The sequence below is a fragment of the Merops nubicus genome, unplaced genomic scaffold, assembly GCF_000691845.1.
Source record: "Merops nubicus isolate BGI_N331 unplaced genomic scaffold, ASM69184v1 scaffold14419, whole genome shotgun sequence".
NCBI classification, from domain to species: Eukaryota; Metazoa; Chordata; class Aves; order Coraciiformes; family Meropidae; genus Merops; species Merops nubicus.
The window spans coordinates 89390-101230 of NW_008633136.1; the positions used below are offsets into that span (position 1 = coordinate 89390).

At 38.0% G+C, this 11841-nt stretch overlaps 1 protein-coding gene across 2 annotated transcripts in view; it reads left to right on the forward strand.

Annotated features, from left to right (window-relative positions):
- ADD3 (adducin 3 (gamma)) overlaps nt 1–9967 on the forward strand; it is a 27385-nt gene extending 17418 nt beyond the window's left edge. The window contains exons 8-14 of one of the 2 annotated variants that reach the window (XM_008948158.1): nt 167–349; nt 1208–1465; nt 2551–2670; nt 3960–4049; nt 5248–5371; nt 6716–6811; nt 7537–9967. In XM_008948158.1, coding sequence (XP_008946406.1) covers nt 167–349; nt 1208–1465; nt 2551–2670; nt 3960–4049; nt 5248–5371; nt 6716–6811; nt 7537–7835 — 1170 coding nt within the window. In that variant the 3' untranslated portion in view covers nt 7836–9967. The remainder of the gene's footprint in view (nt 1–166; nt 350–1207; nt 1466–2550; nt 2671–3959; nt 4050–5247; nt 5372–6715; nt 6812–7536) is intronic. The other variant, XM_008948159.1, reaches the window with a different exon arrangement.
- Nucleotides 9968–11841: the final 1874 nt, after the last annotated feature.

The window sequence follows — 11841 nt, forward strand, 5'->3', positions numbered from 1 at the left end:
TCCATAATGATCACTTGCTATGTATTTTAATACATTTTTGCACAGTAGAAAACTAGCCTGACAAATAACTGCAGCATGTGCTTAAGTATGTTTCTCTTGTGAATTCAGAAAAGCAAAGAGTCCAAAAGCTTTTCCACAAATGAAATGCACTCCTTGATGTCTCTAGGTTCATGCATTAGCTGGAGCAGGTGGGATAGACAATCTCCTACTACTGGATCTGCAGAAGTTCAAGCCTTCCACACATGCTGTGGCAGCAACTGGAGGAGGTGGAGTTAATATGGCTTCACAACACAAGTGGAAAGTTGGGGAGCAAGAGTTTGAAGCGCTCATGCGGATGCTGGACAACCTGGTGAGAGCACGTTTGATGGCATTGTCCATATAGCCTCTGTAAGTTTTTGAGTATAGGATTAGCTTCTGTACAGTGAGGGATTTTTTTTTTTTTTCTGGTTTCTTTGTGAGTTTGAAGACAGAGTAATTTTTATTGTATATGATCATGAAATATGTGTATTATTATATATGATCGACTTCATTTTTATTATGTCACTGTATCTATCTGGCAATAGTATTCTGTCTTGATAAGAAATTATAATGCTTTTTACTTAAATTTTATCCAACCCATCTTGCAAACGTATTAACTCTTTATAATAGCTTAATAGTAAAATTATATTTTATAGTAAAATAGTAAATAGACATAGCAGATTCCCTTGATATTTTTTTATTAACTCTTGATATTAGGAAATAAGCTGAAAATTTATTATTTGTTTGAAATACCTATTTCACTGAATATGAATTCTGGAACAGCCTTCAGAACAAATAGAGTGGGGAATGGAAGAGTGTCATAAACTAGGATGTGCTGTTGTGCAAGACAGAAAAATGACCCGTGAACACTCCCTAGGTCATAACCTGACCAGGGAGTTGTTTGGTGGTCAGGTGTTCACAAAGGTGGGGGGAGGAAGGTGAAGCGTGAGTGGGGTTCTGTCCAGCTGCTGCTGTACTGTATTTTGAATTAATCTCTTGAGTGTTAATAGTATGAATGAATGATGCATGACACCCCCAGCCCAAGCTCTGAAGAGCTGAGTGGACCTGTTTAATGCATGTGGGGCAGCACAAAACTTCCATTACTTCTTTGGAAACCTTTTACTGATTTCATTTATTTTTTTTTTAGTTTCAAAATTTTTTTTTACTTTTATTTTTTTCTTCTCCGTAGGGATACAGAACTGGCTATGCCTATAGGCAACCATTAGTCAGGGAAAAACCCAGGCACAAGAGTGACGTTGAGATTCCAGCCACTGTGACTGCCTTTTCCTTTGAAGATGATACAGTCCCACTTTCCCCTCTGAAATTCCTGGCGCAGAGGCAACAGAGAGAGAAGACAAGATGGCTGAACTCTCCCAACACGTACTTGAAAGTGAATGTGCCTGAGGAGTCCTGGAACGGGGAAACCAGTCCCAGGACTAAGATCACGGTAGGCAGATATCGTAGGCAGCCACTTCGGTTTTACACTGCTTAAAAGTAAATCATGCACAGTTTATATGAGGAAATCTTTAACAGCATTAGCCAATAAGTTTATCAAGCAAATGAAAATAGGCTTTGGGGAGACTTCATGACGTTAGTGTTTGGGGGAGAAGGGTTTGTTTAACTGCAAGAGTAAGAGTTTATGATATAACTTAACAATGATTTCTCTTTTGTTACTAGCTCTTCTGACTCCTGAAGTAGAAAGCACTTTTTTTATTATATCTTTTTGTGGTATTAGTTGCCCACCAAACATAGTAAGTCTTGAAATCACTCATGGGTTGTTCTCTTCTCTGCAAGAGGGAGACACAAGCTCTAATTCATCTCTAACTGCCACTTTCCTGTTTGTGAGCCTACTAAAAATAGATGTTGAAGAGTCTGTACATGCTACTACTATTAATGATGTTCAAGGCTTTTCCTTCTCCTTCAGCTCACCAAGATGCTTCCACTCTGTTTCTAAAGATGTGGCTCTAGTGGGGCTATAGAGCATGTTAGGTGCCAGCAGGCTACTTCGAGTTGTGTAGTACAACTGTAAAAGCATCAGCTCCTCCTGCTGGCAGGCTAGCGAGTCTCTAAACAAGTCTGAAAGAAGCATCCTCAGAAACTGAGGATCTGAGAAATGCTGCTTGCAAAAGGAAAAAATCTACAGACAAAATGTGTGTTTAGCAGAGGGTGGAAGGTGATTGCATGAACAAGGGCTGTGGAGCTGGTGGATCTGTGAGCCAGTTACTATGAAGCATGATCCTTTCTAAACATGACTTCATCAGTACACAGTACTGCATTTCTCAGGAATGTATTTCAATGCTTGCAAAAAGAAATATCAATGATACATATTCAAGGCAACTTAAATGCTCTTGGGCAAACACATGGACTTGTATGGAGCTGGGATTATGTTGTGAGTGTCATGTAGAATTAAGAATAAAGTCAGAGAGTCCTTTCTTAATATCTCCTCTTTAACAGTGAGACAACACTGAGAATTGTTCCTCACCGTCAGGCTGGGTATTTTAGCTTTTTTTTTTTTTTTTTTTTTTTTTTCAGTGGATGAAAGCTGATGACTCCTCCAAGACTAGTGGAGGAACACCAATCAAAATTGAAGATCCAAACCAATTTGTTCCTCTAAACACAAACCCAAGTGAAGTGTTGGAAAAAAGAAATAAGGTAAAAAAGTGTAACGAAATGAAAGTTGTGATGCTTCCAAATGAAATTGTATGTTCAAGTAATTATTTAACACAGCAGTAAAATAACATTTACAAATGTACTCGTTTTACTAAGAAATGTATTGCATTGTATGTGATTTTTGGCATTAAAAAAGCATGTTAAAATGTATAATACACATGAAGTCTGTAGATACACACACAATATATATAAAAATTATAAATGCAATAGTTTGAAGGATGAGTGTTAACACTGGAAATGGTAGTCCCTGCTATTCAGTGGATATACTTAGTGGATAATTAGGTGTCAACATGAACTGAATTGCTGTGTGTCATCTGCAGCATGATTCAGTCTCAGACTGTAATCTGTGTCCTGTATTAATTCTCCTAACACTTAAGGTGGAGTTTCTATGGTCCTGTCCACTTCCAGATGGCGGTAAAAAAGAGAAAATGAGAAATTATTGTTGGACCTCTCTGTAAACACAAATATCTCACTCCTTTTCCCTTCCAACACATAAGACTCTGACTGTCAGACTGACCAAATACTCCACCCTAGGCATAACTATATTAACAGATATCCAGGACACTTTCCATCTGGTTACTTTTTTTTTCCCTTTCTTGGAAAGTGCCATATCAGTATCCATGGGGACTGAACTGGAGTCAGAAGGAGCAACTCCCTTCCTTAGAAATGGAAAGACACCCTCTAATCATCTACAGATTAAGAATACAAGCCCTGGAAAACTATTTTTAAGTTCATGGATGCTACTGTCTCATTAGATAATTTATTCCTGGTTTTCTGCCTATGTTTTTTTTTTTAATCTGATCTGTACTAGTATTTATAGTTTTATCTGATGTGTCAATCTCTTAAGCACTGACAATGTGAAGGTAGGTCTGTTGACTTAGGGAAAATAATGACATATTCACAGAAGGAAAAACTTCACTAACCTTTGTGATCACAGAGATCTTCAATAGCTTAACACTGATTTTGGGGGGGGGTAGAGAGGACAGGCTGAGAGGCATACCATTCCTTGGAGCTTATTTCTAAGTACTGGCTTGCACAACGTGCAGGAGCTGGGTCTAGGATGGACTTTTGGCAGTGCTCAAAGGGCAAAACCACATGTGCGGTGTATTCAGAGGTGGAAGGAGAGATCTTAATTTTTAGGTTCAGCAGCACACAGGTTGATCTCCCAGCCATGCACTGCTGCCTGTGTCACTGGCTTTGCAAAGCTGATGGCCATAGGATTTATTAAAGATAAGTGTCTCTTTCTAACCCAGTTTCTCTTCTTTGTATAGATACGAGAGCAAAACCGATATGACCTAAAGACAGCAGGACCACAGTCTCAGCTGCTCGCTGGGATTGTTGTGGATAAAAAGCCAAGTCCAGTGAGTAGGACATAATTGATTGATTTACATGTGTTTGGATTATTTGGCTGCCTGTCTTGCAAATGTTAGCTTGGGCCATTTTCTTTCTAAATGCTTTGTTAGAACTGTGATGCCAGGTTTTGGATGTGTGATACCTATTATTCGTGTTTCATTTCAGGGGTTTAAAATGTTAGTTTCCAAAGGAGCTATGCATGGTAGGTTGGCCTGCCATTAATATGAATGAAGTAGGACCCCTGTCTAAGACCATTTAAGCTAGTGAGTGATGAACGTTGCAATGCATGGTGCAAAAATGATCCTTTCACCAGTCTGTGGAACCCCTACAAAAGGAAATGGTTGAGGCCCACAAATGACTGAGTTTAAAAGGTGGGATGGGTCCATGTAGAAGGCAGCTTTTGTTAGAAATGGACTTCTGACTGGGAGGGAGGGTTTCCAGTTTCTTACCTGTCCACATCATCATATCTTGAGTGGAATATACTTGCTTCCAAACAGTACAGATAACACTAATAACGTATTCAAAAAAGTGTGCTGAATTGTAATTTGAATTCTATAGTTTTAAGAGCATCCCACCATCCATGGGTTAGTGCATCTGTTTCCTTATTCTGGTTTCCAACATTCTTTTGAGATAACACAGAGTTTTCTTATTTATTTCAGGCAAAAAGAATATTTTCCAAATTAGTTTTTCTCATAATATGAAAATAATTTAAATTTTGTCATTTTAAGATTGATCTCTGAAGAGCTTTTAGAGTTAGATTCTTAAACTGGAGCATGAGCATAGTTACTTTCCTACAAAAATATTCCTAGACCTTGAAGTATTTGCGGAAAGTAGGGGAAAGTTTATTTTTTGGATCACTACTGTTAAAGAACTTTCATTTTTCTGAGGAGTATATTAGTCCCTGAAGTGTAAGCTGTTGAGGCAGGTCTCTACTCCTGAAGCTGTTACCCTTCACACAAAAAAAACTCAAATAATGATTGTGCTGCTGCAAAAGGATGGTGATCTACAGCTTAGTGGTCAGTGTTTGTTACTATGTGAATGTCTATTAAATGGGGTAGATCTAATCTGTCTGTATGTGTGTTTTTCTTCTGCATTCCCTGCCAGTCTGCTGTCACCAAACTCTGGGCAAATAGGAGACATTAGCTGTGTACATCTTGCCCGCTTCTTTTTTTCAACTGTTAAATTCTGTGGTTTTCTCTTTTCTAGCCAATGCAGTTTGAAGATGATGAGCACGCACCACCAGCACCACCCAACCCTTTCAGCCACCTCACAGAAAAGGAACTGGAAGAGTACAGGAGAACAATTGAGCGCAAGCAGCAAGGTTTGGAAGGTCAGTGGTGTGTTTTTCAATGGTGAGGTTTACATTCCAGTAAGTTCATTTGTAGTTTGAAAATCTAGAACCAGATTCAAATCTAATATGAATACTTGCTGTAAAAAATTGTAGGTGTGTTGATTATTAGGATATACTATTGCAACTGCTTTGCCTTAGAGCTAAATGTTCCCTGAGGTGGCAGAAATTTCTGTTAAATGTTGTTCTTTTTCACTTGGGTCAGTGCTAAAATTAAAGCAATAAAAGGTTTGCACAGAAACCCCATTGTCAAAACCACACTTTAACATAATGTTGGTTTGGTTCTTTTGCCAGAATCATAGAATAACTTGGGTTGAAAGAGCCTGTGAAGGTCATCCTAGTCCAACCACCTCCTCAGAGTTGCTTTCAAAGTTAGATCAGGTTGCTCAGGTCTGTGTCCAGCTGAGCTTTGAATACCTGTAATGAATACCTGTAAGGATAACAATTCCACAACCAGTCTGGTAACCTTCCACCTCACTGTGGAAGTTTTGCTAAATAACCTAGAGGATATATGAAGAGTTGACTCTGAAATGTGATCTTTGCCACGTAGATTCTGAAATACATGACAAGGTAGAAAAACAATCTGTAATCTCTGGCTTCTTTTTATACCTGTTCTGATAACAGAATTCACAGGAAAAGGCACCTGAACTCTCACTTGGAAAGTGAAATATGCCACACCACTTTACATTTGGTACAGCTGTGTCAGTCAGTTCTCTGTTTTCTGACCCTTGAATTCCAGTTGAGTTTGAATACACATTTCTAACTTATGACTTCCAGAAATTTACTGAGATGTTTGGTTTTGGCTTCTTTAATTTTTCTCTTATTTTCCCAATGTGCAGGGCTCATCTACTTTTGATTTTTTTACATCTTCTTCCAATACTACTGTTCTATAGGGAATTACTAATTCAGGGTTGATTTTTTTTTTCTTTTTTAATAGTAACACTTGCTATGCACTCTTCTTCTTCACTAATATTGTGTAATAAAACAACTTTGCTATAGATCACATTCAGGTCATAACATAATAGCTTACTATAACAGCAAACTGTGTGACTTACAGCTAGATAAAACCATGGGGCGTGCTACCTGGCATGAAACCCTGCTACCTTTTTTAATGCTTTCTATTAAGGAGCTAATATATAATGGTTATTAGCAGATAAAATGTGTAGGTCTGTAATTCTATAGAGTTTAAACTGTGTTGTAACCTCTTGAGGTTGTCAGCATGAGCAATGCAATGCTAGCAAAGCTGTAAATCTTGTAGCACTAGCACTGACATTCTTGCTTGATTTTTACTTTTGCATGGCTACTAATTCAAATCTTGTCCTGCAGATGCTGAACAGGAATTATTCTCAGATGACGGTTCATCTGTGTCACAAATTCAGTCACAAACTCAATCCCCGCAAAATGTCCCAGAAAAATTAGAAGGTATTCCATGCAACTTCTGTACAATGCCAATGGCTCTGACAGCCTGAGTCATCCACCCTTCTGCTGCGTTCTTTACACTTGCATGAAGCTGGCTGAGGCAAAAAGAGCCTCCTTTTACCACGTCTGGGTGGGACTCTGTCCAGGAAACTACTTTCCCCAATTTTTTCTCATACGTAATTCTCACAAACAAAAATAACGTGGGGGCATACTGAAACTTAGATATTAATGAGGTGGAGGAAATAGGATTATGTTTTGATTCTTATTGAAAGTGTTAAGATTAGATCTTTTTGTTGTTGTTGCCTAAGACCTTTCCAGCAAAGTCTAAGAATGCATTTGGAAAGGGTAGTTCTCTAAAGACTTCAGTATGAGATGGCTGCATTTTCATAAATTACTCTCCTGCAGTAAAGCATAATTCTGAGCACGCTTCAAACTGGAGATATATATATATATTTTTATGCCATGCAGGTTGTATTTGTATATACTGTATACAACTTGAGTTGTGTGTGTACCTGGCAAAGACAAAGTTAGCTTTTTCAACGCATTTTGCTTTGATGACACTTTCACTGTATTTATCTGTTTACAATGAGCAAGGGTGCAAATAATTGGAAAGAAAGCCACATCTAGGTACTCTGGGTTTTATTCTTTGCATCACAGTCCAGACTCACATGCTTGGGTTTTTGTATGATAGTGTGCATAAATAACCACAAAATTCTCTGTTCTTTCAGAAAATCATGAAGATCTCTATACCCAGAATGCTAACCTAATATCTGTGGAGTTGCCAGTTGTGGTGGTGAATGGCAAGGAAGATGCCCATGACGTGGAAGATGATCTCACCAAGAGGGTCAGTCAGTTAACCACTAGTACTGTGGAGAGCGTAGAGATTACAATTAAAAGCTCTGAAAAGATAGAAGAGACCCTGTCCCCTGAAGGGTCACCTTCCAAGTCCCCATCCAAGAAGAAGAAGAAATTCCGCACCCCATCTTTCCTGAAAAAGAGTAAGAAGAAGGAGAAAGTAGAAGTGTAAGTGCAGTCCTCTTCTGAGGAGACATTGCACATTTTAAACATTTAAGTTGACCATTAACAGCATAGTGTTAGGGGTGTGCAGTAACTGGACTTTAACCTAAACAAAAAGGAACTGGAAGAGGTTTTGCTTTAAAAAAAAAAAAAAGAAAAAAAAAAAACCACAACCAAACAAAACAAAACAAAAAAAACCAAACCACATTAAAACCTTTCATGTTAGTTGAAAATTAATTCATCTCCCACTTAACTGTGTCCAGAACTGCTATGAGGGTTTGAAACATTCATTGGTTTCATGTAGAACTACACTGGCAGGTGCTCAATTACCATCATAGCAAGATGGAATACCATCACAGTATGCAGCAGCGAGTTCTGCTTGGAGTATTTTCCAGACCTTAAAACTTTCAGTACAGTTAAAGTCTTTATTAAAGTTACTGTTGCGTGATCATACGACTTTTTAAAACTGCTGTCTCATTTGGTAACCAAATCATACAGTTTTGTATTGTGATTTTGGCCATATATGTTATGTTTCTGTACCCCTGTTGGAGTGGGTGCATATTAACAGCACACCTTTAAATCTTTTTTAAGATTAGATCATATAGAAATATTATACACTGGCACATAATATTAGGGGAGAAACTGTGTAAGAGAAAGTTTATTTGGAATTATACAAAATGTCTAAAGAATTCCATTCTTCAATAACTTTTTTGCCAAATATTTCATTTTCGTGAAATATAATTTTTGAAGACTTCTTTTTTATTCTATCAGTTGGGGGTGGGTGGGAAACCCTTATTTTTCAAGAAAGGGGATTTTGTACACTTAACATTGATAATTTAGTTTAACTGGCAAAACAAAAAGAAGATTTTATATGTTCAAATGTTTGTATACCATTCAGTATAAAGGTATTATAAGCATGTGAACCAAGCATTTAATAGTAGAGTGTATTTAAGAATGCTTGGTTTAGAGTATACTTAAATATAATTCAGGAATCCAGGGACTTAGAAATTAAAGGACAAAAGCATATAAAATTGAACTGGATTCAAGTTTTAAAATTACTTGTGGGTTGTTTTTTTTCTCTCATGATATTTTTAATGAATGAAGAAAAATAATCTCTTAACATAACCAAATGAAGGAAACAAAACTGTTAAAAGGGAAAGTGAAATAGTAAGAAAATAGGCAGAGACAAAGAAAGTAAAAGTTTGGTGATTATTTTTTTTAAATATATGGTATGGATTGCAGGATATTTTTATTAAATCAGCAGAGTGACATTTCCATATTAGACATTTTAAATAATTTGTATGGATTCATACAGAGTGCAACACTTTGGTTTTTTTTCTTCACTTTCATTTGAATTGTAAAAGGGTCTCATGAATCTGTGTTGTCCTTTGGATGAACCCAGAGCAAATTGGAGCTTAGTGCCATGGGTAAGGGTGGTACTGCCACTTACTCATTTTTACTGATATTGTCATTTTAGTACTTTTACTGTGTTGTAAATACAAACTAAACATAGAAATTAACGTAGGGTTTTCTTCGCTGTGTCAAATCGTCTGTAAATCAGTCATCGCAATAGGAAGTACATTTTAAAGATCCATGTGATTCCCAAATTGCTGGTTGAATTATTATACGATATATAATTGTGAAATATGGCTGGAGAGTGGTTTGGCATGCAAAAATGTTGATTATGGCATGTTCTGGGGCTGGTTAGCTTTGACCGTGTCAGTGTGATAATGCAATGTTGGAATGGATCCTGGAAACAATTTTCTAGCTATCACTAAATACTGGAATCAGTGTTTTTAATCATAGTGGGAACTTTCAGTTGCTTACTTTGTTTTTTATGTTCTACATTATTTGTGTTGTATTACAACATATGTAGAAACAGTAACCTGTGAACTACGCTTTTCATAACTTTTTTAAAAAAATATATCTAAATGAATGCAATGTGCATAAATATTTTTTAAAATGCAACCGTGAACTATTTGCACCTTTTGCTAATGCCTCTATTTACTTGCTTTGGCATAAAGAATGAGCCAGCCAACTCTTGTGTCCTGTGGAAAATATATAAATGTTATCTGAAATTGCTCATAGATGTAATGCTAATTAATGTTAAATCACAAATAAACAGTATTTTAAATAGATTGATTTTTGTATAGCAACCTTTTGTTTATACAGTGCTCTTACATTGCTCACTTGTAAAAAAGATGCTTTGATTATGCACTTGCTTCTCAAGAGTTTATTCTGAAGATGGCTTCTTGCTTGTGCTTATTCTGAAAGCTATGAAGAAGACAGTCTGATCTTATTGCAGAACAGTTGTTTCCTCTGTCACAGATCCTGGAGATGAAAGAGGACAAGCCCGTGGTAAAATACGCGGCACTGTCAGGCAGTTTTGAGCCCTTGTTGAGTCTGTGCTGCAGGCTCTCCTCTCCTCTCCTCGGGCATGCTTCCCATCTTCTTGGTCTGCGTCTTCTGCTCTGCAGTATGGGTTTGTGCATGATAGCCTGAGACATGGGGCTCAAGTGGTTTAAATGTGTAAGTACAGAGCAGGAAAATAGCTTCTGGAAGTTACCTTTTTCTTTTTTTTTTTTTTTCCCCATTTTATTAATGAAAACAAAGGGTTTTTTTGTAGAGAGGGCTTTTAATGCAAAGTGATTTGAAGAGGTCTGTGTCATGCCCTGCCAGCATATGGAATACCTCAGAGACTCTGAGGCTGCAGAAGTTGCAGTGTTATGTTTTTATAGCTGTATCAACTCTGCGAAGTGTCTTTAAGGACTCCAACAGATGTGTATTTTCATTGTCCTTCCACAAGTCAGCCTTTTGTTTCTGTTTACAAGAAAGTCAAAATCCAGCCCTCTGAGTCTCTTGAGAGTTTCATGAACTCAGTCCCCCTGTGGGAGGATAATTTTGGTTTAGCATTTTAAATAAATCTTAACCAGGATTCAAGTAATTTTCTTACTATCGTTTGTCTCCAGGAGCATCTACAGTCTGCTTAGTGCTGCACTAACATGAAAGTAGACACTATATCAACACAGAGAAGCTTACACTGTAAGGCCAAGTGCATCGGTAGATTTCTTCTTGGAACTCTCTTTATTCCCAAGAGTCTACAAACAACAACAGACCCTTCGCTTTCACTTAGATCTTAGTCTTTCACAGTGGTAGAATAAAGATCTGAGATCCTGCAGGCCAAAGCATGGAAATAAAGTAGATGCTCATAGCAAGCATAACGTGTTGAGGCTTAAATCTTGGGAAGTAGTAGTCCTTGGAAAGGTGAGATTCAAAATGGATCATTGGCATGATAGGAAATAATTATTACCATAGGGATGCTTAACCCAAGGAAGAGCAATGCAGAGAAGCAGCAGTGTATGCTATGAGGAATTACTTGTGAGCACTTGAGAATCTTATCAAGGAGAATGAAAGATTTATGAAGCTGTGCATCCTTCTAACCCACTTCTATGTATGGCCATTCTAAAATCTGCATTGTGATCTGGGTGATCACCTGCTGACTTTTACAGACTCTCACTTGTTTCAGCAATGAGTGTGTTATGTAGGAAACCAGATTTTCCTTGGTTTCCAAAACTGAAGAAGGAGGTATGCTTTAGGCCAGGCTTTGGATGCTGCACAGAGACAAGGTTAATGTTATGCTGAAGGCTGTAAGAGGTCGTTTTGACTAATATTTTTCTGCCTTGACAGTTAAATTATTGTGCCCTGTTGAGCTTGTAGCATAAACTCGTTTTTTCTGTTGATCAGTAGTTGAGGTTTTTGTACTTTCTGGATGTTCAGTTTGCAAAACGGTTGTGTTTTCACTGTTTCAGCCTGTGGAAACAGCCTAAATTTGATGCTCTGCTACGTAGCCAAGGACGGGGGAGAAAGGGGCGCTGTGTCCCAGAGCAGGCATGCAGGTCTGATGGAAGCTTCTGATGTGAGGGCTGAGATTCCTCCTCGCCCCTCCTGCAGGCCGGCAGGGAAGCGCAGCCCGGGCCCGCGGCGTGCTCGGCGCTCGCCTGTCCCGGAGCCGGCAC